At 33.3% G+C, this 19,951-nt stretch overlaps 1 protein-coding gene across 2 annotated transcripts in view; it reads right to left on the bottom strand.

Moving 5' to 3' along the window:
• Positions 1-1,117: 1,117 nt before the first annotated feature.
• Positions 1,118-19,951, bottom strand: part of LOC127178985 (raftlin) — a 122,434-nt gene continuing 103,600 nt past the window's right edge. For both annotated transcript variants that reach the window (XM_051132214.1, XM_051132215.1), the window contains exons 8-10: positions 19,482-19,585; positions 13,896-13,971; positions 1,118-10,284 (exon numbers count right to left, since the gene is read on the bottom strand). In XM_051132214.1, the coding sequence (XP_050988171.1) occupies positions 9,832-10,284; positions 13,896-13,971; positions 19,482-19,585 (633 nt within the window). In that variant the 3' untranslated portion in view covers positions 1,118-9,831. The remainder of the gene's footprint in view (positions 10,285-13,895; positions 13,972-19,481; positions 19,586-19,951) is intronic.

Raw genomic sequence — 19,951 nt, 5'->3', positions numbered from 1 at the left:
GCTTCATCTTGGATGACCTGTGGGTGAGTACATTTTCAGCACATATTTATTTTTATATTTATTAACTGTTGCATTATTTATAATGAGATTTACTTCATTTTTTGTTACAAAAAGTATCTGACAAGCATTCACTACCAGGCAACAGTAAGATTTTTTTTTTTTTTTTTTTTTACAGCATTCTCTTCTGCTCACCAAGCCTACATTCATTTGATCCAAAATACAGCAAAAAACAGTAATATTGTGGAATATTTTTTACTATTTAAACTAATAACTGTTTTCTATTTGAATATATTTTAAAATGTAATTTATTCCTGTGATCAAAGCATCAGCATCATTATTCCAGTCTTCAGTGTAAAGAAATATTCAAATAAAAAACAGTTATTTTAAATAGTAAAAATATTTCAAAATTGTATTGTTTTTGCTGTACTTTGGATAAATAAATGTAGGCTTGGTGAGCAGAAGAGACTTCCTTAAAAACATTAAAAATCTTACTGTTCAAAAACATTTGACTGGCAGTGTATGACAAGACATTGTGTTTTTAATACTGACTAAAAAGCGTACACTTTCCTTTTTTGCATTCAGTCTGACTTAGAAATGTTGCTAGTTTCATTATGACTTCTGTGGAGCTTTAAACTGTCTCTCTGCATGACATCTGTCATAAACACACTCTTCACATTTCACTCTAAAATCACACAAACACGACTTGCATGAAAGGGAAAAAAAGCCTATTTTAGGACCATTAAGATTTTTTGCACTGCAAAAGTATTTTGGTAACAATTAAGCACATTTCGCTTATCTTAATCGGTCCAGATTTTAAGTTTGAGGAGTTTTTTTGTAATTAACATTTTTCTCAAAGATGATTCTCATTAGATTATCATTTGGGAAAATGCACTTAATTGTCATGAAATTAGTGCCTCAATGCTTTAAAAAAATCCTAATGATCCCAAACATAAGGTTTCATTTTCTTAATGCGGAATATAATTTAGTTTTTTAAATGAAATATGACCTGTGCAAAGCCTCTGTCAGAAACAGCAGTTTTATCTTGAGGCTTTGCTTCATTACGCAAGCAATAAAGAAGCTGACTGATATTATAAAGCAAACAAAACCTCACAACAAATCAAATATAAATCATATTTATTATATCATACAAATTGTACAGATGACATTATCATGTTGCTTGTCCTTACAAACAATGAAAAACATTGATCAATGTTCACAATGGCACAACAGTGGCTGACAATCAAAGAAGCGACCTGGAGGCAGAAATGGCGAAATCCTTTGAGATATACAAGCCGGCCGGGTGGTTAAAAGGAGAAATGCAGCATGTTTGACTCTTTTCTCTTCTGAAAAGCAAGAAAATGGACAGGAAATGGACCACAAAATGAGGTGCACGTGCTTAAATGTGCATTAGTAGCTACGATGATCCTCCCCTGCCACTGCAGGATACGTTAAAATCCATTATATAACTGATGAACTGGCACATTTCTTAGCATATAACACGAAAAAAAGCTGTAGCGGACAAGGTCAGCCGCTGTTTGAGTCACGGGTCACCCTGTCAATACTATAGAGCGGAGGGAAAATATTACTCAGCATCATTTTGCCGATCCTGTCTCACTCTCTTCCACATCCTTGTTTTTCCCTAACAGCTCGTTTGACGTGGCCTCGCCATCCCACGGACCCTGCGGGCCCAGACCGGACTTGGCATCCATAAACTTGCTGTCGTCATGCCTGCTATCGTGTGCATTCGTATCTACTTGGTGAACGGTGAGCGGTAAAGATCACATGTTATTTTTCACGCACTAACCATTCATCACTGCCAGCTGGTTAAACCATGTAAAGTGTGTCTACACAGAAATAAGTTAACCTTCAAAGTCTTTAAGAAATGTATATAGCTGCTGTGTGTATTTGTTCAACAGGGTTTGAGTTAAGAACAAAGGCTGTGTTTGAAAAAGCATACTATTATAGTACTATTTTTGCATAATTGTATAGATCCATGTGCATATAGACTGATATTTACACTACTGTTCAAAAGTTTGAGGTCGGTAAGATTTTTAAATCCTGTTTTTTTTTATACAGTACAAACAGTAATATTGTGAAATATTTGTACAGTTTAAAAGAACTGTTTCTTATTTGAATATATTTTAATATGATGCAAAGTTGAATTTTCAGCATCATTTCTCCAGTCTTCAGTGTCACATGATCCTTCAGAAATCATTCTAATATGCTTGTTATTATCAGTGATAAAACCAGTTGTGCTGTGTAATATGTGACCCTGGACCACAAAACCAGTCTTAAGTAGCATTTTGTAGCAGTAGCCAAAAATACATTGTATGGGTCAAAATTATCAATTTTTCTTTTATGCCAAAAATCATTAGGATATGAAGTAAAGATCATGTTCCATGAAGATATTTTGTAAATTTCCTACCGTAAATATATCAAAACTTAATTTTTGATTAGTAATATGCATTGCGAAGAACTTCATTTGGACAACTTTAAAGGCAGTTTTCTCAATATTTTGATTTTTTTGCACCCTCAGATTGTAGATTTTTAAATAGTTGTATCTCAGCCAAATATTGTCCTATCAAACCATCAATGGAAAACTTATGTATTCAGCTTTTAGATGATGTATAAATCTCAATTTTGAAAAATTGACCCTTAAGACTGATTTTGTGGACCAGGGTCACTTATATTCATGGAAATCCATTTCATTTTTTAGAATTCTTTCATAAATAGTTCAAATTAACAGCATTTTTTAAAATAGAAATCTTTTATAACATTATAAAAGTCTTAACTGTCGCTTTTGATTAATTTGATGTCTTTTTTTTCTTTTAAATCTTACTGACCCTAAACTTTTGAACAGTAGTGTACACAGTGCATATCCCACCATGCAATGCGCTCATAAATCTGTATTTGCAATAATTAATATTGCTAAATGTTACCTAATACTGATTTTCACTGCAAAAATGTTTTTTTTTTTTGTCTTGTTTCCAGCCAAAATATCTAAAAATGATTAAACCAAGAAGGATTTTCTAGACAAGTAGAAATTATTGTTCAGAAAAAAACAAGTTTCAAATCTTAGAACAAGTAAAATAATCTTATTTCAAAGAGAAAACGAGATTATTCTGCTTACCCCATTGGCAGATTATTTTGCTTGTTTTAAGCAAAGACTCACTTAGTTTTAACTTGTTTTTTTCTAAAAACAGGACAATCATTTTTACTTGTCTAGAAAATCCTTGGATATTTTGGTTGGAAACAAGACAAAAAATCTAAAAAGCATAACATTTTTGCTTATTTAAAAGCAGAAAGTCACTAAAGGCCAGTGATTTTGCTTTAGTTAAGGTCAGGATCAACGCTTCTGGCTTACAGCATTATTTTATGCCGTTCACATTAAAACAGTAGATGGCATACAGCACATACTGTGCAATACACAGTACAGTAGTATTCTGTTCCGAACACAGTCGAGAAACTCAATCTAGATAAGCCAAGCTTATCAGAGCAGATGCTGACAGTAGGGCAATATGCATACTAACACATACTGTAACATAATTGCTATCTGCCAGTGATAAGCAGGCCCACACACAATCAGCGCCTACAGATGTCCGCAGGAATCGGGACGCCCGTCATTCACTAACTTCTACACATTGTATTTTGGGTAATTTGAATGTTTTTGTTGAACTCTCAGCTCTGTTTAACACATTCTTTCTTCCACCTGTGATAAGCAACAAGCAATGCTCGAAAAAGACGTCTGCGTGTAATCTGAGATTGAACATGTTAAACTGAAAATAGGGTGATCAGAATGTCTTTTCATCTCTGGTTGAATCGTCAGAGCGGCTCTGTCTTTCCCCAGTATTAAAACAATAAACAAGGCCTTTCCCCTCCAGCTACAGTCTAACAACAGCACTGTGACAAAGCACAATTATAATGACAACGTGTCAGAAACCGTTCAGAAAGAAAGAACGAGAGCCGTCGTCGTGTAAGAGGGAAATGCGAAATGAATTTCTTTAAAGCGTAGAAACAGATTGAAGTAGAGGACAGATTGAAAACGGCATCTTTTATTAGGGAGTTGGGAGGCTGACGTCCTTTTCTGATGAGGCCGAGTGATTCAGACGTTTGTCCCAGCAGGAGGGGGAGCGGAAAAGCCATTATGATTTTAAACGTGACCCCTCCGGCCATTAGAGCTAATGCAGACCCCCGCAGAACCGCACACACGCCGTCCCTCAAGACCACATATTGGAAAAACCCTGACACTGCGAACCCAGATTACAAATGCGGCCAGACGCCAACACAACAATGCTGACTTAATGGAAATACATTTGCAGAACAGGTGAGGAATAGAGTCAGACAAACGTCAACATGAAATCAAAATGAGATTTTTACTTTCTTTCGGTCACATTTGAGAAATTTTGCATGTAAAATGCAATGCATGCAAAGTCGCATGACCAACTTGAATAAATGTAACAGTTTGCTTTCATGCGCAACTCCTGATCATGCAGATTCCTACTGGAAAGACAGGGTTTCACTTGTGAAATTTTGCCAAGCAATGGTAAATGTAAACACACTTTAATGCACATGATGGATTTGTTTCACTAACATTTGAAAGTGTTTTTTTTTAATTATTGTTTTATGATTTCAAACACTTCAAAAATGCTTGTAAAAAAGTTTACATGCACCTTGCAGAATCTGCAAAATGTTAATTATTTTACCAAAATAAGAGGGATCGTACAAAATGTATGTTATTTTTTTATAATGTATGTTATTGCTCATAAAAGACATTTACATATAGTCCATAAGAGAAAATAATAGTTGAATTTATAAAAATGACACTGTTCAAAAGTTTGCATATGCTTTATTTTTAATACTGTTGTTACCTGAATGATCCACAGCTGTGTTTTTTTGTTTACTGATAGTTGTTCATGAGTCTTGTTTGTCCTGAACAGTTAAACTTTCTGCTGTTCTTTAGAAAAAATCCTTTAAGGTCCCACAAATTTTTGGTTTTTCAGCATTTTTGTGTATTTGAACACTTACTGATGCTCCAGAAGGAAACACTTCACTGCATTAAGAGCGGTGAAAACGTTTTTAACTTGAAGATTAGGGTAAATTTAACTTATTTAGTCTTCTGGGAAACAAGTAAGCCTCTTCTGTAGCTTTTGAAGGGCAGTATCAATTAACCAAAATATGACATTTAAGCAAAATACTGTAGGAAAAATGTACACATCTTCATTCTGTTGAAAAGTTTGCACCCCCAGCTCTTGATGCATGTTATTTCCTTCTGGAGCATCAGTGAGTGTTTGAACCTTCTGTAGTAGTTGCATATGAGTCCCTCAGTTGTCTTTGGTGTGAAAAGATGGATCTCAAATTCATACAGTCATTGTTGGAAAGAGTTCAAATACACAAAGATGCTGAAAATCCAAAGGATTTGTGGGACTTGAAGGATTTTTAACAGCAGGCAGTTTAACTGTTCAGGACAAACAAGGGACTCATGAACAACTATCACTAAACAAAAAAAAAACAACACACCACAGTAAGAATCAAAGGTATGTAAACTTTTGAACGGGGGTCATTTTTATAAATTCAACTATTATTTTCTCTTGTGGACTATATGTAAATGTATTTTATGTGAAATATCTTATTCAGGTCAGTACTAAATAAAAAATAGCATGCATTTTGTATGATCCCTCTTATTTTGGTAAAATAATTTACATTTTGCAGATTCTGCAAAGTGTATGTAAACTTTTGGCTTCAACTGTATGTCCTAAGAACATTTTTCTACATTTCTTATGAATGTTCTAAACATCCAATTTTTGAAAGGTTTTAAAAACATTTTGAATATGTGAATGTTAAAGAATGTTCCATTTTAGAACTTTGCAAACATCATAGGAATGTTACTTTTGAATGTTCTTTAAACATTATGAAACAAACAGTAACATTTAAAAATTTAAAGAATGTCCAACTAAAACATTTCAGGAAAAAAGATTCATAAACAATGTATAATGTTTTGTGCTTCCTTTTAGAGAACATTCTTAAACACCAGATAACTGGGAACAAATGGTCTGTTAATGTTTCTGGAATAATGTTTGTTCATAACTTTGAGAGAACCTTGCCAAAACACTCCCTGTTATCTGGGCTCTTTCTTTTAAAATAAATGTCACTTAGTTTGATATTTTAACTAATGCAATAACATTAAGACGTTTTAAGCATCAAGTGCGTTCACCTTTACCATTATTCGGCCAATTTTCACTGGCGAAAGCCAGTATTTTTGACAGGATTCAGTGCGTTCAGGAATTTAGTGTGAGGGCTTTAAGATTTCCCCATGCAGATTTCAAGGTTCAAGGTTTTTGCAGGTTCTGTCTTGACCAAGCTGCTTGGTTTAAAAGTAACATTTATCATTATGCTATCTACCTTATATTTTCCGTAAGACTGGGATTTCCTTTGTGGCCATCTTATGGTACAAACAGCTAATTTTGCTGCTTGATATTGCAAATTGGTGTGTCTTACCATATTATTTTAATGTATTATCTTTATTATGAACACACTGGTTTGTAGTGCAAACATTTTTATTGTTTACTGCATGTTGTTATTCTTCTCATTATTTCCCTATAGCGGCTAATGAACCGGAAGTCTTGCCCATAGGCTTACTTCCATGTTGAAGAATAAGGTATATACTGAATGCACTTTTAAGTCTCTAATTGATTTTTGGCCTATTCTTACATAGAAGCATGACATGTTACCCAGTTGTTGTTTTATTGTAAAGTAATATGTCGAATTATATATAGATATTTTTTAACACATACTTAGTTCTTTTTTCATTTCTATGAAAAACCAAGGATAATAATGTCTATCTGAAATCATAGTCTTGCGATTCTGCTGGATTAAGGGATCTGATTTCTAAAATACAAGACATTGGCTTCATTAATAAAAGCCGGAGAACCGCGTGAACCCGTAACCACATTATCCTCATTTTCTGTTGTTCACTTTAAATCTGAAACGTCCCAGATGATCAGGGTAATAATGTCATTGTCATGAAATAACCCCTCTATCCCATCACAACATTCTGTTACGGATTATCCACGTATCCATTTATTTTCTTATGCAAATTGAAAACTGGTGATGGCGGCCTGTGTAATAACACCGTGAAGTTTCACTCTCATATTACGTCCGCCTCAAAAAATGCAATTTTCATAATAAAACCTGTCAGTATCTTTATGAATTCTGTGCAGTGAAATATTCTACAAAAATGTCTTGTTCCATTTTGGTCTGTGCAGTATGCATATATGTGTGCATCAGTGCCATGTTTTTTAGTTTATTTCTTTCATTTGAATCAAAATAGGGTTGATTTTGATTTCACGTTGACTTATTAGTTACAAATCAAATCGCTGTCAGTTTTAAAGCACAGTCATCAGATGAATCGGGGGCAGAATGAACATCTTGTGGTGAACATTAGCAAATGTCTTGGAGTTAATGTGCATATAAACGCACCTTCTGTTGCACTCTGCTGTTTTTAACACAAGAAAAAGGTCCTGTGTGAACGACCCCTTAGTCGTCTGCTAATTAAAACAGGGAAAGGTTCACTTGTCTTTCTGTTGTTGGCTTTCTCAAACAAAATTACTTGTGATGCTTTATTGCCTCTGAGAGCAATGTTGAAAATGTCTGAATTAGAGCTAGAGCAGATTGTCTCCATGTAAACTAAACTGAAGCCCAAACAGACACTTATTATGCCATCTGCCTCTTTTAAATGTGATAATTCGGCCTATAAATGCTAATTCTGTCATCATTTAATTACGTTTTTTTGCACGTTCAGTGGATAATTAGTTCATTTAGCTTGTGGCTAAGCTAACAAAATAATATTCTAATAAGCATAAATATATACTATGCCCACAAATATTAGGTAAAATGTTATATTTTTAATTTAATGGACTAATTTTCTGATGCTTCCATGGAGCTCAAAAGTATAAAAGCCCATTTTTGCCATTTGAAGATAAAAAGAATGCTTTGGTAAATAATAATTATTACACTTTACCAGTCAAAAGTTTTTGAACAGTAAGATTTTTAATGTTTTTTAAAAAAGTCTCTTCTGCTCACCAAGCCTGGATTTATTTGATCCAGAATACAGCAAAAACAGTAATATTGTGAAATATTTTACTATTTAAAAAATAACTGCTTTCTGTTTGAATATATTTTAAAATGTAATTTAAATTTTCAGCATCATTACTCTTCACATGATCCTTCAGAAATCATTCTAATATGCTGATTTGATGTTCAAGAAACATTTTTATCAATAAATTATTTTTATTTATATATTATTAATATTTAAAATTCTTGAGCACATTTTTTTCAGGATTCTTTGAAAAATCCAAAAATCAGCATTTATCTTAAATACACTGTACCATTCAAAAGCTTGAAGTTTATATAACTATTTTTCAGCTTTGAAATCACTGGAATAAATTACATTTTAAAATATATTCAATAGAAAACAGTTGTTTTAAATATTAAAAATATTTGACATTTTTTGCTGTTTTTGCTGTACTTTGGATCAAATAAATGCAGACTTTTTTTAAAAAAACATAAAAAAATCTTACTGTTCCAAAACGTTTGACTGGTAGTGCATGGCTTAAAACACTGAAATTATGACTTACTGAATCAGAATTGTGATTAAAAAGTCAATTGTGACATTAAAAGTCAAAATTATGACATACTAAGTCATAACTCTAAAATGCTAATTGAAATTAAAAAGTCATAATTATATGCATCTACCACATGAGAAAAATAAATCATACTTTGGTAAATCAAAATAAAAAAAACACATAAAATATCATACTTATGAGATATGTAAATGGACTTTTGACGTCATAATTATGACTTTTTATCTTAATGTTGATGTATGTTAATTTCTACTATTTATCTCTTTTATGTGTCAGTTTTTTATGTCAAATTCTACCCCTCAATGTGTCATAATTGTGCTTTTTATGTAATAATTATATTTTACTAATGCATTTTTTTATGTGGCAGAAATGGACTTCCATACAACAGCCCGAGTCTTCATTCTCATGGAATAAAGTCATACATATTTGAAACAACATGAGGGTGAGTAAATGATGACAGAATTTTCATTTCTGTGTGAGTTCTTCCTTTAAACCAGTGGTGGATATGCTCTGAATGCTAACAACCAAACCAACAAAAAGTTGCCTCTACTGCACAACAAACTTAATAGAAATATTCCCAGTATGTTTCTCTATCTTCTCTCAATTTTTTGTTTGGACGGTGACATGAAATATTCATAAAAACGTAAACAAAAACATACACAAACATATGCACCTTACATCACAATAGATTGCTTCTCGCAACAGTAACCTTCTCCTTGGAACGCGTCTGAGTTGCCGTCTTCGAGTCTGTCTCGGCCCTTTGGGCTCATTGAGTAAATATTAATGTGGTTTTCCCATCCAGTGCATTTACTGATAACAATCTTCCCATCTCTCCTCCCTCTTCCTGGATACCAGAGTCCTTTCGGCTCATTTAAAGATATCAATGGGGAAGGGATGTTATCGTCCGCTTACCAGCGGTGAGTAAAACGTTCAGTATTGGTTACAAGAGGTGGAAATGTCAGGTGAGGTGTTTGTGTGACCGTAAGCTACGCGACATCAACCAGTAGTTTTGTCTTGAATATCTAAAGATCAAAAAAACAAGAATTTAACTTGTTTTAAGGATGTTTAGATACTGGAAAACAAGACAAGATATCGATTAGCAAAGTGATTTTTTTTTTTTTTTTTTGCAAGATAGCATTTTGAACATTCATGAAGGTCCGCTTCCTTTGGCCCGGTGGGTGTGAGCACGTCCTCAATCCTGATTGGCTGAGTCGTCTTCCGGTTTGTTCACCTCATCGTCCTGTGCCGTAGACGAGGCCTTGTCTTGACACGACCCCATTTCAGCTTCTGTTTTCACACTACGCTCTTCCTCTTTAACATCTACCTCATCCTTAGCATTTCCACCCACCGCTTCTTGTTTTTCCCTGCCTGCTCCCACCGTCCCTTCCTCTGTCTCGTTCCCTTCCTCTCTGTCCTCTTTCTGTTCACTCTGCACTTCAGCATCAGCCTCATTATTCTGGTTTTCCTCCCGTCGTTCATTCACGCTTGTGTTTGTCTCTTCAGCGCTCTTCTCGGCTCCATCACAGGGCTTTTGATCACTTATCTCCTTCTCTGCGGTGGGCGTGGAGTCTTTCTTCTTCTTGTTCTTTGGCGCGTCTTTGACTGAGTTCTTGTTGGACTTGTTTCGTGCTTTAAAGATGACTTTCTGAAACAGAAAACGTCGACAGAGAGTTTGAGTACTTTTTTTATGGAAAGATAATGAGATGCAGATAAATATTTAATGAACTGTCTCTTTAAAATGGCAAAAGTGTGCTTGGTTGTAGTGCTTCATCATTTGATCATCATTTTATGAATCACTGCTTCCATGATAAATAAAAGTGTACTTTTGAGCAAAATTCTGTTTACCTGCTGTCTTATTTATTTATTTTATGTAAAATTTTAGTATTTATTCAAAAAACAACACTGCAGTAGTGTGTATAGGCATTTATAGGCCTGTATATGTACAGTCAATAATTTGGAAAATGGTAATAAAATATGACAAGAACAAATTCATCTTAATAATATCAGATAACTAGAAAGATATGTAACAAAACATGGTCAGGTCAAAGTGTCAAATCAAATTTTGGCCGCAAATTTGTATCCGTTTTACTGGTAGTCCACTGTATGAAGTATTTTTGGGTATAATGTCACAGTTTACTTTATTTTGCTATCCTCACTTACATAAATAAACTATAGTGTCCTGCACCCACTAGTAAAAAAAAATAAAAATAAAAAATTATATCTGGTGTCTGAATAATTTTTGGTTTGACTGTATTTAAATATATAATTTGTTTCTGTTTTTACTGCTAAATAACACCAATAAAAATATATATATTTTTTAATTATTATTATTATTATTTATACTTAACTCAATTAAAATTAAATTAAATAAATGTGTGACTAGACATAAAAATTCATTATTATAAATGGGATATTGATTTAATGGAAGTAATATTGATTTGAGTTAATATTTTTATAATTCTACTTGTATATTATCTTAAGTCTTAAAGAAAACAGTCTGTTACAGTGTAAAAACCAATTAGCAACTAGCCAACACTGATATATTCAACTTTTTCTTGAAATCTCTTCAGCCTCATAACAAAAAGAAAAGCTTTACATCTCCGGTCTCTGGTGTTTCTAGTCAAATTAACGCAAAGCTTAACCCTGCCCACATTGTTATATTTAGCTACATATTTCGATTATTTAAAAAGTTCGATTTCTTTACCCTATTTTAACATGGGTTGCGTCCGAAAGCTCTAAAATGCTGCCTTCGGAGGCAGGATTCAAAGGCAGGAAGGCATCAAGACATGTCCAAATACAAATTTGATTTCACTTCCTGTCTCGGAGGTACCTTCTTCTCAGAAAATTTTAAAGGCAGCATCGATGTATCCTTCGCTGACTTAGATATCCCACAATTCTGTGCATTTCATACCATGATGGTTGAGCTAAAAAAAAATAAAGACGGCGCCTGAAAGTTGCGTTTGGTGGTCATTTTGTGTGTAAATGTATATTTCTGACTAACTTTTTGCACTTTTGATGTTATTTCTAGCGAGAAATCAATATTATAGTATCTAAATATTTGTTTAGCTATCATCAAAACTCGTTCTATTTTGTTGTAGATCATTAAAACGTTACGCTGCCTCAGAAGCCTGTCTGAAATCAGTTTCATGAGGTGCCTTCGTGCAAAAACGCTGACTACAGAGTCATTGATTGATAAGGCAGCAAGTCAGCTGTCTAGGCTTTCGGACGCAGCCGTAGATTTCTATGGAAGGCAGCAAGGTAAGTTAGAATCCATCATGGCGGCGCTCATCGGTTACTCAGAAAAAAGGTGCATATTCCAGTAATCACTTATTTTTTCTCAGTGTTTGTGAATGTATTACGGTAATATCAATACTCACGTTCCATTAGGTGATTTTTATTACAGTCAACAACTAGTTGCGTTATACAAAGAGCGCGAAATGTGCGTGAGAGGCTAAATTACCGCCAGTTTCAGTTACCCGGATGTGCAAATGACGACATTCCTACGGACGACAGCGAATATTAGGAAATATCTGACCGTCGGATGCCGTGATTTATTAATCAAAGTCAAAAACGCCAGAGAACCGTGTAATAAGGTGATTAGACGTCGTGTTATGGTGCCTCGGAAGACTATATTGCTCAGCAGGTGCCTTCATACGGAAACACTGGCAGCGGGCAGCAGCATCTTCGGTCACGCCACCTGTAAATGAGTCTGTGCCCCTGACAGGTTGGGGTGTGCTGTGTGAAATAAGTGTCAAAAGCCTTTCATGCTCCACCACAACTAATCTAATGTCAGAAGAGCTTCACCGAGATCGTTTTGATAATGTTTAATCGCTGATAAACAATCTGAGGAAGCATAGAAGTGTTCAGTCGCTTATGCACAACAAAAGCTGCATTTGTTTGCTTTGAAAATACAGTAAAATTGTGAAATATTATTACAGTTTAAAATTTTAAAAATTCTATTTTAATATATTGTAAAATGTAATTTATTCCTGTGATGCAAAGCTGAATTTTCAGCATCCTCCATTACTCCTACATTACTCCATTATTCTAGTCTTCAGTGTCACATGATCCTTCAGAAATCAGTCTAATATGCTGATTTGCTGCCCAAGAAGCATTTCTTATTATTGTCAATGTTGAAAACGTTTTTGCTGATTTTTATTTTTGTGGAAACTGATAGATTACCATTCAGAAGTTTCATATAAGTAACAAAAAAATAAGAAATGAATAGCTTTATTAATCAAGGATTTATGAAATGAATGCAGCTTTGGTAAATATAAGAGACTTCTTTCAAGAGTGTGGGTGGGTGTGTGTGCTTTTCAAATCTGAAATAAATATTTAAGCTTTTTTTTTTTTTTTAACCATTATTAAACCTCTTCAAATAACAAACTGGCATCATAATTGTTAAACAAACCCACAATAAATCCAAGTTTATCCTGAAGTCTCCAGCAGTTAATGTCTGTCCTCAGCGATTGGCTGCCGCTTGCCACTTTTCTGTCTTTCATTTGCATATTTTTTAGTATTTTTAGCTAGTTTTTAACTCTTTTTCTTTAAGTAGAGTAAATCATATACCGTTGCAATTTATAAATGCTTAAAATCTGATTGCACGTATCAAATGTGAGAGGATGCTTACATAAAAGCAGTACACACAAAGCTGTGGTCTCCTCATGCAACCGCAAGATGCATGAGACAGGAAGCTCAGGCCTTACATGCCATGACATTTTTGTTTTCGGAAAAAGTTCATTTAGATTCCCTCTTCAGTTTGTTATGGTTGTGAATACGAATTCACGTATTGAATTACATATACAACTCATGACAAGTGTGACAGGTTGATTAAAGCTTAGCACAGTTCATTTGCATTGGCCCTTTCTTCCCCAAAAATGTAAAAAGACAACACTGGCGTGTAAGTAAATATCATCAGGAAAGCCAAACACGCAGTAACACCCACTAAGCACATACTCGCTCTGGTTTTCTTTGAAGTGACATGGAGCTAAATCTTTGTTTAAATTATGCAATGTTCTGTTCAAGCATCTTGTGCTTTCTGCCCCATTTTATGTGGTGCTTTAAGGAAATGCCTGACGCCGGCAATGAACCCTGTAAAAACTCTTGGTGTGTGACTTTGGCTGCTGACACTAACGATGGAGATGTTTCAGCCGAGAAGCATAGAGAATGTGAGGAATATGATATTAACCATATGTGTGTTTGTGTGTGTTTGGCAGCAGTATGTCAGTAATGCAGCTGGACTAAGGGGTCACGCACCTTGGATTCCTTCTTCTTGCGAGGCAACACTGGTCTTTGGAGGAAAACGATCTGCTTGGTGGCCAAACTTCCATCACTGGATGAGAGAGATGAAACAGTTCAATTAGTGATCTAGGTATGATTATACTTCAAACAACAATCATCAAACGTCTTAAGGAAGCGGTTTAAGGAAGAACAAATAAATAAATATATTAAAAAAAAATATATATATATATATATATATATATTATATATATATTTTATTACACTTTTTACTACAAAGAGCCAAAAATCGACTTGTCTTGTGATTTAATTATGTAAATAATAATTAAGGTGTGTGTGTGTCTGTGTGTGTGTGTGTGTGTGTGTGTGTATATATGTATATATATGCACACACACATTTATTTTTTAAATATATATTCATATATATATTTTTATCTAATCTATATTCATATTCTGTACCATCAATGCACACATATATATATATTTGTTGGTGTGTGTGTATATATACACACACACACATTTATTTTTAAAATATATATTCATTTTTTTTTAATCTAATCTATATTCATATTCATATTCTCTCTCTCTCTCTCTCTCTCTCTGTATATATATATATATATATATATATATATATGATAAGTTAATTTGCAAAAAGAGAAAACTTAAAAACAATTTAAAAAAATGTTTTTTCATTGTGCATTCCAATTAATCTCTATCAAACTATAGTTGGGTTATTTTGGTAAAAATAACTGTCAACTAACACAAAACACAATAAAAACAGAATACAAACATGATTTGTGAAAAGTTATCTGTTTTTGCAAATAAACTCTTCATATTCTTCATATATAAATACATTTAATGTAGAGAACATAAGTACCCCCCTCCCCCAGCTCACCCTACACTTTGCAGAGCAGCCGCTCCATGTTTATTAGAGTGTGTTTGGATATTCAGCGTCTTATCTTGTATTTATAGCTCCAATAATGCTGGATGGTGCAAAAAAAACCCCTTTGGAGATCTGTTTAAATATTTTAGCTGTGAGCGCAGTGGGAACATCCGGCATTGAAAGGGGGGGAACAAAATATCTGTTTTGTGAAATCCTGTGATGACTAAATCTCTCTTTCTTGGTGTCTTGTCAGGGCTCTATCGCAAATATGTATAGAGAAGGAAGTTTCACATCATCGAGCAAACACAGAGTGCTGTGAGTTTGGGGTGTTTGGTTGTAAAACCACGTTTAAACAGTTCAGATAAGCCGTTTAATCTTCAGAGCAGATGGAGTTGTGTTACTAAACAGTCTCAGTGCTCGCCGTTTCTCGGTACGATTCTGCTACAAATCTTTTACATCAAATGGGCCTCTGCATCCGTGCCATAAGCTGGCAATCAATACCAACTGTCTAATTCGCCTTGCTTTTTTTCTTCAAACTTCCTATTTTCTTGCTTGTCATGGAACTGTATATTTATTCAAGTGCTTCCTGCTTAAATCAAAGAGGCAAAACTGGATTCCTGCAAGCCTCAGTCCATTAAAATGTAAACGAGTGGCTGGATGGTAAAATAACAGCTCTGGTCTTCAGTTTCGCCAGCATCCAAACTAGTCTGCGTCTCTGCTACAATACACGACGCCTATACAATCCCCATCAAGGACTTAATTGAATGGTAACTTCTGCAATTTTCAATGTAATGAATGTACAAGCCATCGGTACGGTGTGATGCATAGCAATGAGAAGCCGCCCTGTGTGTGTGGAAATGTAAGAGTGCAGCTTACAAACAAACTCATCTGCATTCAAAAAAAGTGCTGTGGAATTACCTTGTTTGTTTGGCAAGACGACTTCTAGTTGTTTGTGATTACTGGAGGACTTTTTTAGTCATTTTCTAGAGATTATACCTACAAAGAGTGGATTTCTAGCTCATCAACAGTTTTAGAGCTGAGGATAACTGGGCGAAAAATTCAGTGTAGAAATTTCCATTTATTTATTCCATGATTTAAAAAAAAAAAAAAAGGATTTATAGCAGGTTTGCCATTTCCATGATAGTTTGTGGCGAAATACTGCTCTTATTGCAAAATAATAATTAATTGCAAATCAATAAATAATTATTTTTCTATGCAGAAGTTCCATTTGTGTCTGTAATTTTTTAAAATGTTTTTAAAAGAAGTCTCTTATGTATGGTGGCATTTTAGTGCCACGTTAAAAAAAAAATCTAAGATTACGAGATTAAAGTTGTAATATTTTGAGAATGAAGTCGAAATACTACAAGAATAAAATTGAAATGTTTTAAGAATACTATTTCGGCTTTATTCTCGTAATTTCAACTTTATTCTCGAAACATTTTTATTTTACAACTTTATTTTCGTAATTTCGATTTTATTCTCAAAATATTTCGACTTTATTCTTGAAATAGTTCGACTTTATTCTCAAACTATTTTGACTTTTTGTAATTTTGACTATTCTCGAAATATTTCAACTTTATTCCCGTAGTATTTCGACTTTATTCTTGTAATTTTAACTTTATTCTCAAAACATTTTGACTGTTCTCGAAACATTTTGACTTTATTCTTGAAATATTTCGACTTTATTCTCAAAGTATTTAAACTTTATTCTTAAAATATTTAGATTTTATTCTCATACTATTTCGACTTTAATCTTGTAATCTTAGATTTTTACGTTTTTTAAAAACGTTTTTTAACATTAAAATGCTGTCGTACTTATGCTTACCAAGGCTGCATTTATTTGATTAAATCTACAGTAAAAACATTAATATTGTGAAATAATATTACAGTTTAAAATAGCTGTTTTTTAAAATCAATATATTGCAAAATGTAATGTATTCCTGTGATGCAAAGCTGAATTTTCAGCATCATTACTCCAGTCCGCAGTGCCACATGATCCTTCAGCAATCATTTTAATATGCTGCTGATTATTATAAATTTGAACTTATTTTTGAGGAAACCTTGATCATTTTTTTCCCCCAGCATTCTTTGATTAATAGAATTTTTTAAAGTTTAAAATAGAATTTTTGTGTAACATTATAAATGCCTTTTATTGTCACTTTTGATCAATTTAATGCGTCCTTGCTGATTAAAAGTATTTTCTTTAAAAAAGAAAAAAAATCTTACAGATCTTAAACTTATGAACGATAGTGTGCTTTTTTTAAAATAATGGCTTGTTTGAGTATTCATGAATAATGAAATCTGAACCTCACCAACGCTGGTATTCATAGTACTGCGAGTTTTACCCACTGTTACCATGTTGTGTTTCCACCTCCCAGGAAAACAAGGCCAGCCGTCTCCAAGACATTGAAAAGTGACGGTTCTGTAGTATCTAGGACAGCGTTTTGATTAATTAGCCACATTGCTGCTGTTGTGTGTTGTGGCATTTTGTGAAAGTTTAAAATAGGCCCGTAATTAATCAGCAGGGGCTCCAGGACGGATAGAAGAATGACGTGTGAGAGAAAAGCCAACGCGGGATTGGCCCCGGCACAGGCGTGGTATGACAGATGGAGATTACATGGTGAACTTCAGTTCGACATCGCCGGAAGCTTCCACTCACCATTACAGGAATCATCAGTTAGCTTGTATTGACATTCCATTACGACGAGCAAATAGTGGAGTTGTGCCCCCGCACTGCCTGTGCCAGTCATTACATCTGACTCCATGAGGTCCGCAGAGCTCTTTATACCCCGAGCACTTTGTCGCGGTTGGAGTTCGGGACGTACCATTGCTCTGTGCGGGTTGTAGCATTGTTTTTTATGTTGGAAATGGCACCCCGTGAGGGGTTTACACAAAATCAATTGATGGCTTTATGTTTCCTACCTCTAAAGTCTGTTCATGCTGAAAGACTTCGAAACCTTGGCATATTAGTGGTCGTAGTTGGGTTTTGTATTGCTGGATGCCCTAACGTGAATGGTGAAATAAGCAGGTGCTCTTAACATCAGTCCAAGATGGTAGATGTTATATTAAAAGAATATAATTATACATAACTGAATGACAGTATGCAAGTGTAATAATTAGAAATGAATAAAATAAAACATAATTAACATAATTCTAAAGATAAATCTATCTATCTATCTATCTATCTATCTATCTGTCTATCTGTCTATCTGTCTATCTATCTATCTATCTATCTATCTATCTATCTATCTATCTATCTATCTCAGTTGTTGTTGCAAAAAATAACATTCTGCAGATAAAAGTAATAAACTATATAGAAATTACGTATATAAGTATATAAAAATAGTAAAAGTAGTGTGTGTATATATATACATTATTTACAGAATTTATATAAAATAGTATATATAATTTTTATATATATATATATATATATATATATATATATATATATATACACGCACACACACACACACGTATACAATTTTAAATTATATGATTTACGTTTTTATAAAGGTACACACAGTGAGTAAATATAATTCCTTTATAATATATAATTATACATTATTTACAGAATTTATAAAAAAATAGTATAATCTACATAGTATATTTATATAAATATATAAAATATATAGTATAATAGATTTATATATATATATATATAAATAATTTTATACATAATATAAAACTGTATAGTATGTGATTTACTAATATATATATATAATTATATATTATTTACAGAATTTATAAAATGGTATAATATGTAGTTTATTTTTATATAAATGTATACAATTTGTCTATATCTATTAATAAGTATTAATAATTTTATATATATATATATATGTTTATATGAAGTTGTATAATATAATTTACGAAATATATATGTAATTTTATATATATCTAATTATATATTTATATCTAATTATTTTATGTACTTGTACATTATTTACAGAATTTTATATATAGTGACAAAATATACATACATATATATATATATATATATATATATATATATAATTTGTATTTAAAAAAATATATTTTAAATAGTTCATCCTGTTTTAATATGGAATCAGATTTCTTGCCTCTCATTCTGCAGAGGAAAGTGTTTTGAATATAAATTACGACAGTGCATGAAGCATCATATCATGAACATGATTATCAATGCATGAATCAAACTCACTGTGATTCCTTGCATATTTCACGACAGAGCAGTAAAATCTTGTCTAAACTCAACTACAGTATCTCACAGCAGACGGATCACATGAGCTCCACTCTTATTCCCATTGGTAGTTGTTGTGTTGCTTCACTGATCATTTACATAGTTAAATTTTCTCCACTTCATTGAATGCCCAGTGAATGCTCATGTTGCTGCAGATCACCAGTTTTCATTGAAAGTGCAAGCTTTTTAGTCTCTTTCTTGCAAAATTATTGTCAGTGAATATGAATTCCCATATTGCTGGAAGTCTAGCTGAACATACAGTACCACAAGTCTATGGCTGCAATCTAATTTGCATACTAATCCTAATCTCATGTACTATATAGTACAAATAGTGAGATTTGGATTAGTGTGTACCAAATCCTTGCATGTTGAAAACACTGTGCCAAGGGTGTCTGGGTAGCATACTGTTCCCTCACATTATACTTTTTTAGCTAATATTGCACACAAATATTTTTGCAGTTAATCTTTGCATAAGTAATAACAAACTTTAAGGCAATAACTTTACCTGTTCGTCTTGATGATGGGTGTAGGCAGCACACAAGTGAGTCTCCATCCAAATGAAGCTAGCGACTGCAGCAGGGGAATATAGTCTGTCTTCACCTGTAAACCCTGCAAAGAAAAGAAGTTACTGTGAAATAATGTTACAAAAGAAAAAAAGTCACACTTAAGTAGCAAACAATTGATTTGTGATCTGGTTTGGACTTTATGCATATTTTAAGACATTTTTATCATGACTGTTTGGATCCACCCTCAGTTGCTCTTTTGTTCATGTGGGCATTTATGTAGATTATGTAGATTATAAAATTATGTAGATATAGATACAGTCAGAAATGTGTCATAGACTGAGGATGTGGGTTTTGCATGATAGAAAACAAAGCCTAGTTGCCATAGTTACACATTCATTCATTATGGGTAACATGAAGAAATGTAATTTCATAGAAAAAAAAAAAAAAAAACACCACACAGACCAAATAG

Source organism: Labeo rohita, chromosome 16 (assembly GCF_022985175.1).
Source record: "Labeo rohita strain BAU-BD-2019 chromosome 16, IGBB_LRoh.1.0, whole genome shotgun sequence".
NCBI lineage: Eukaryota > Metazoa > Chordata > Actinopteri > Cypriniformes > Cyprinidae > Labeo > Labeo rohita.
This window is presented reverse-complemented; position numbering and strand designations above follow the sequence as displayed.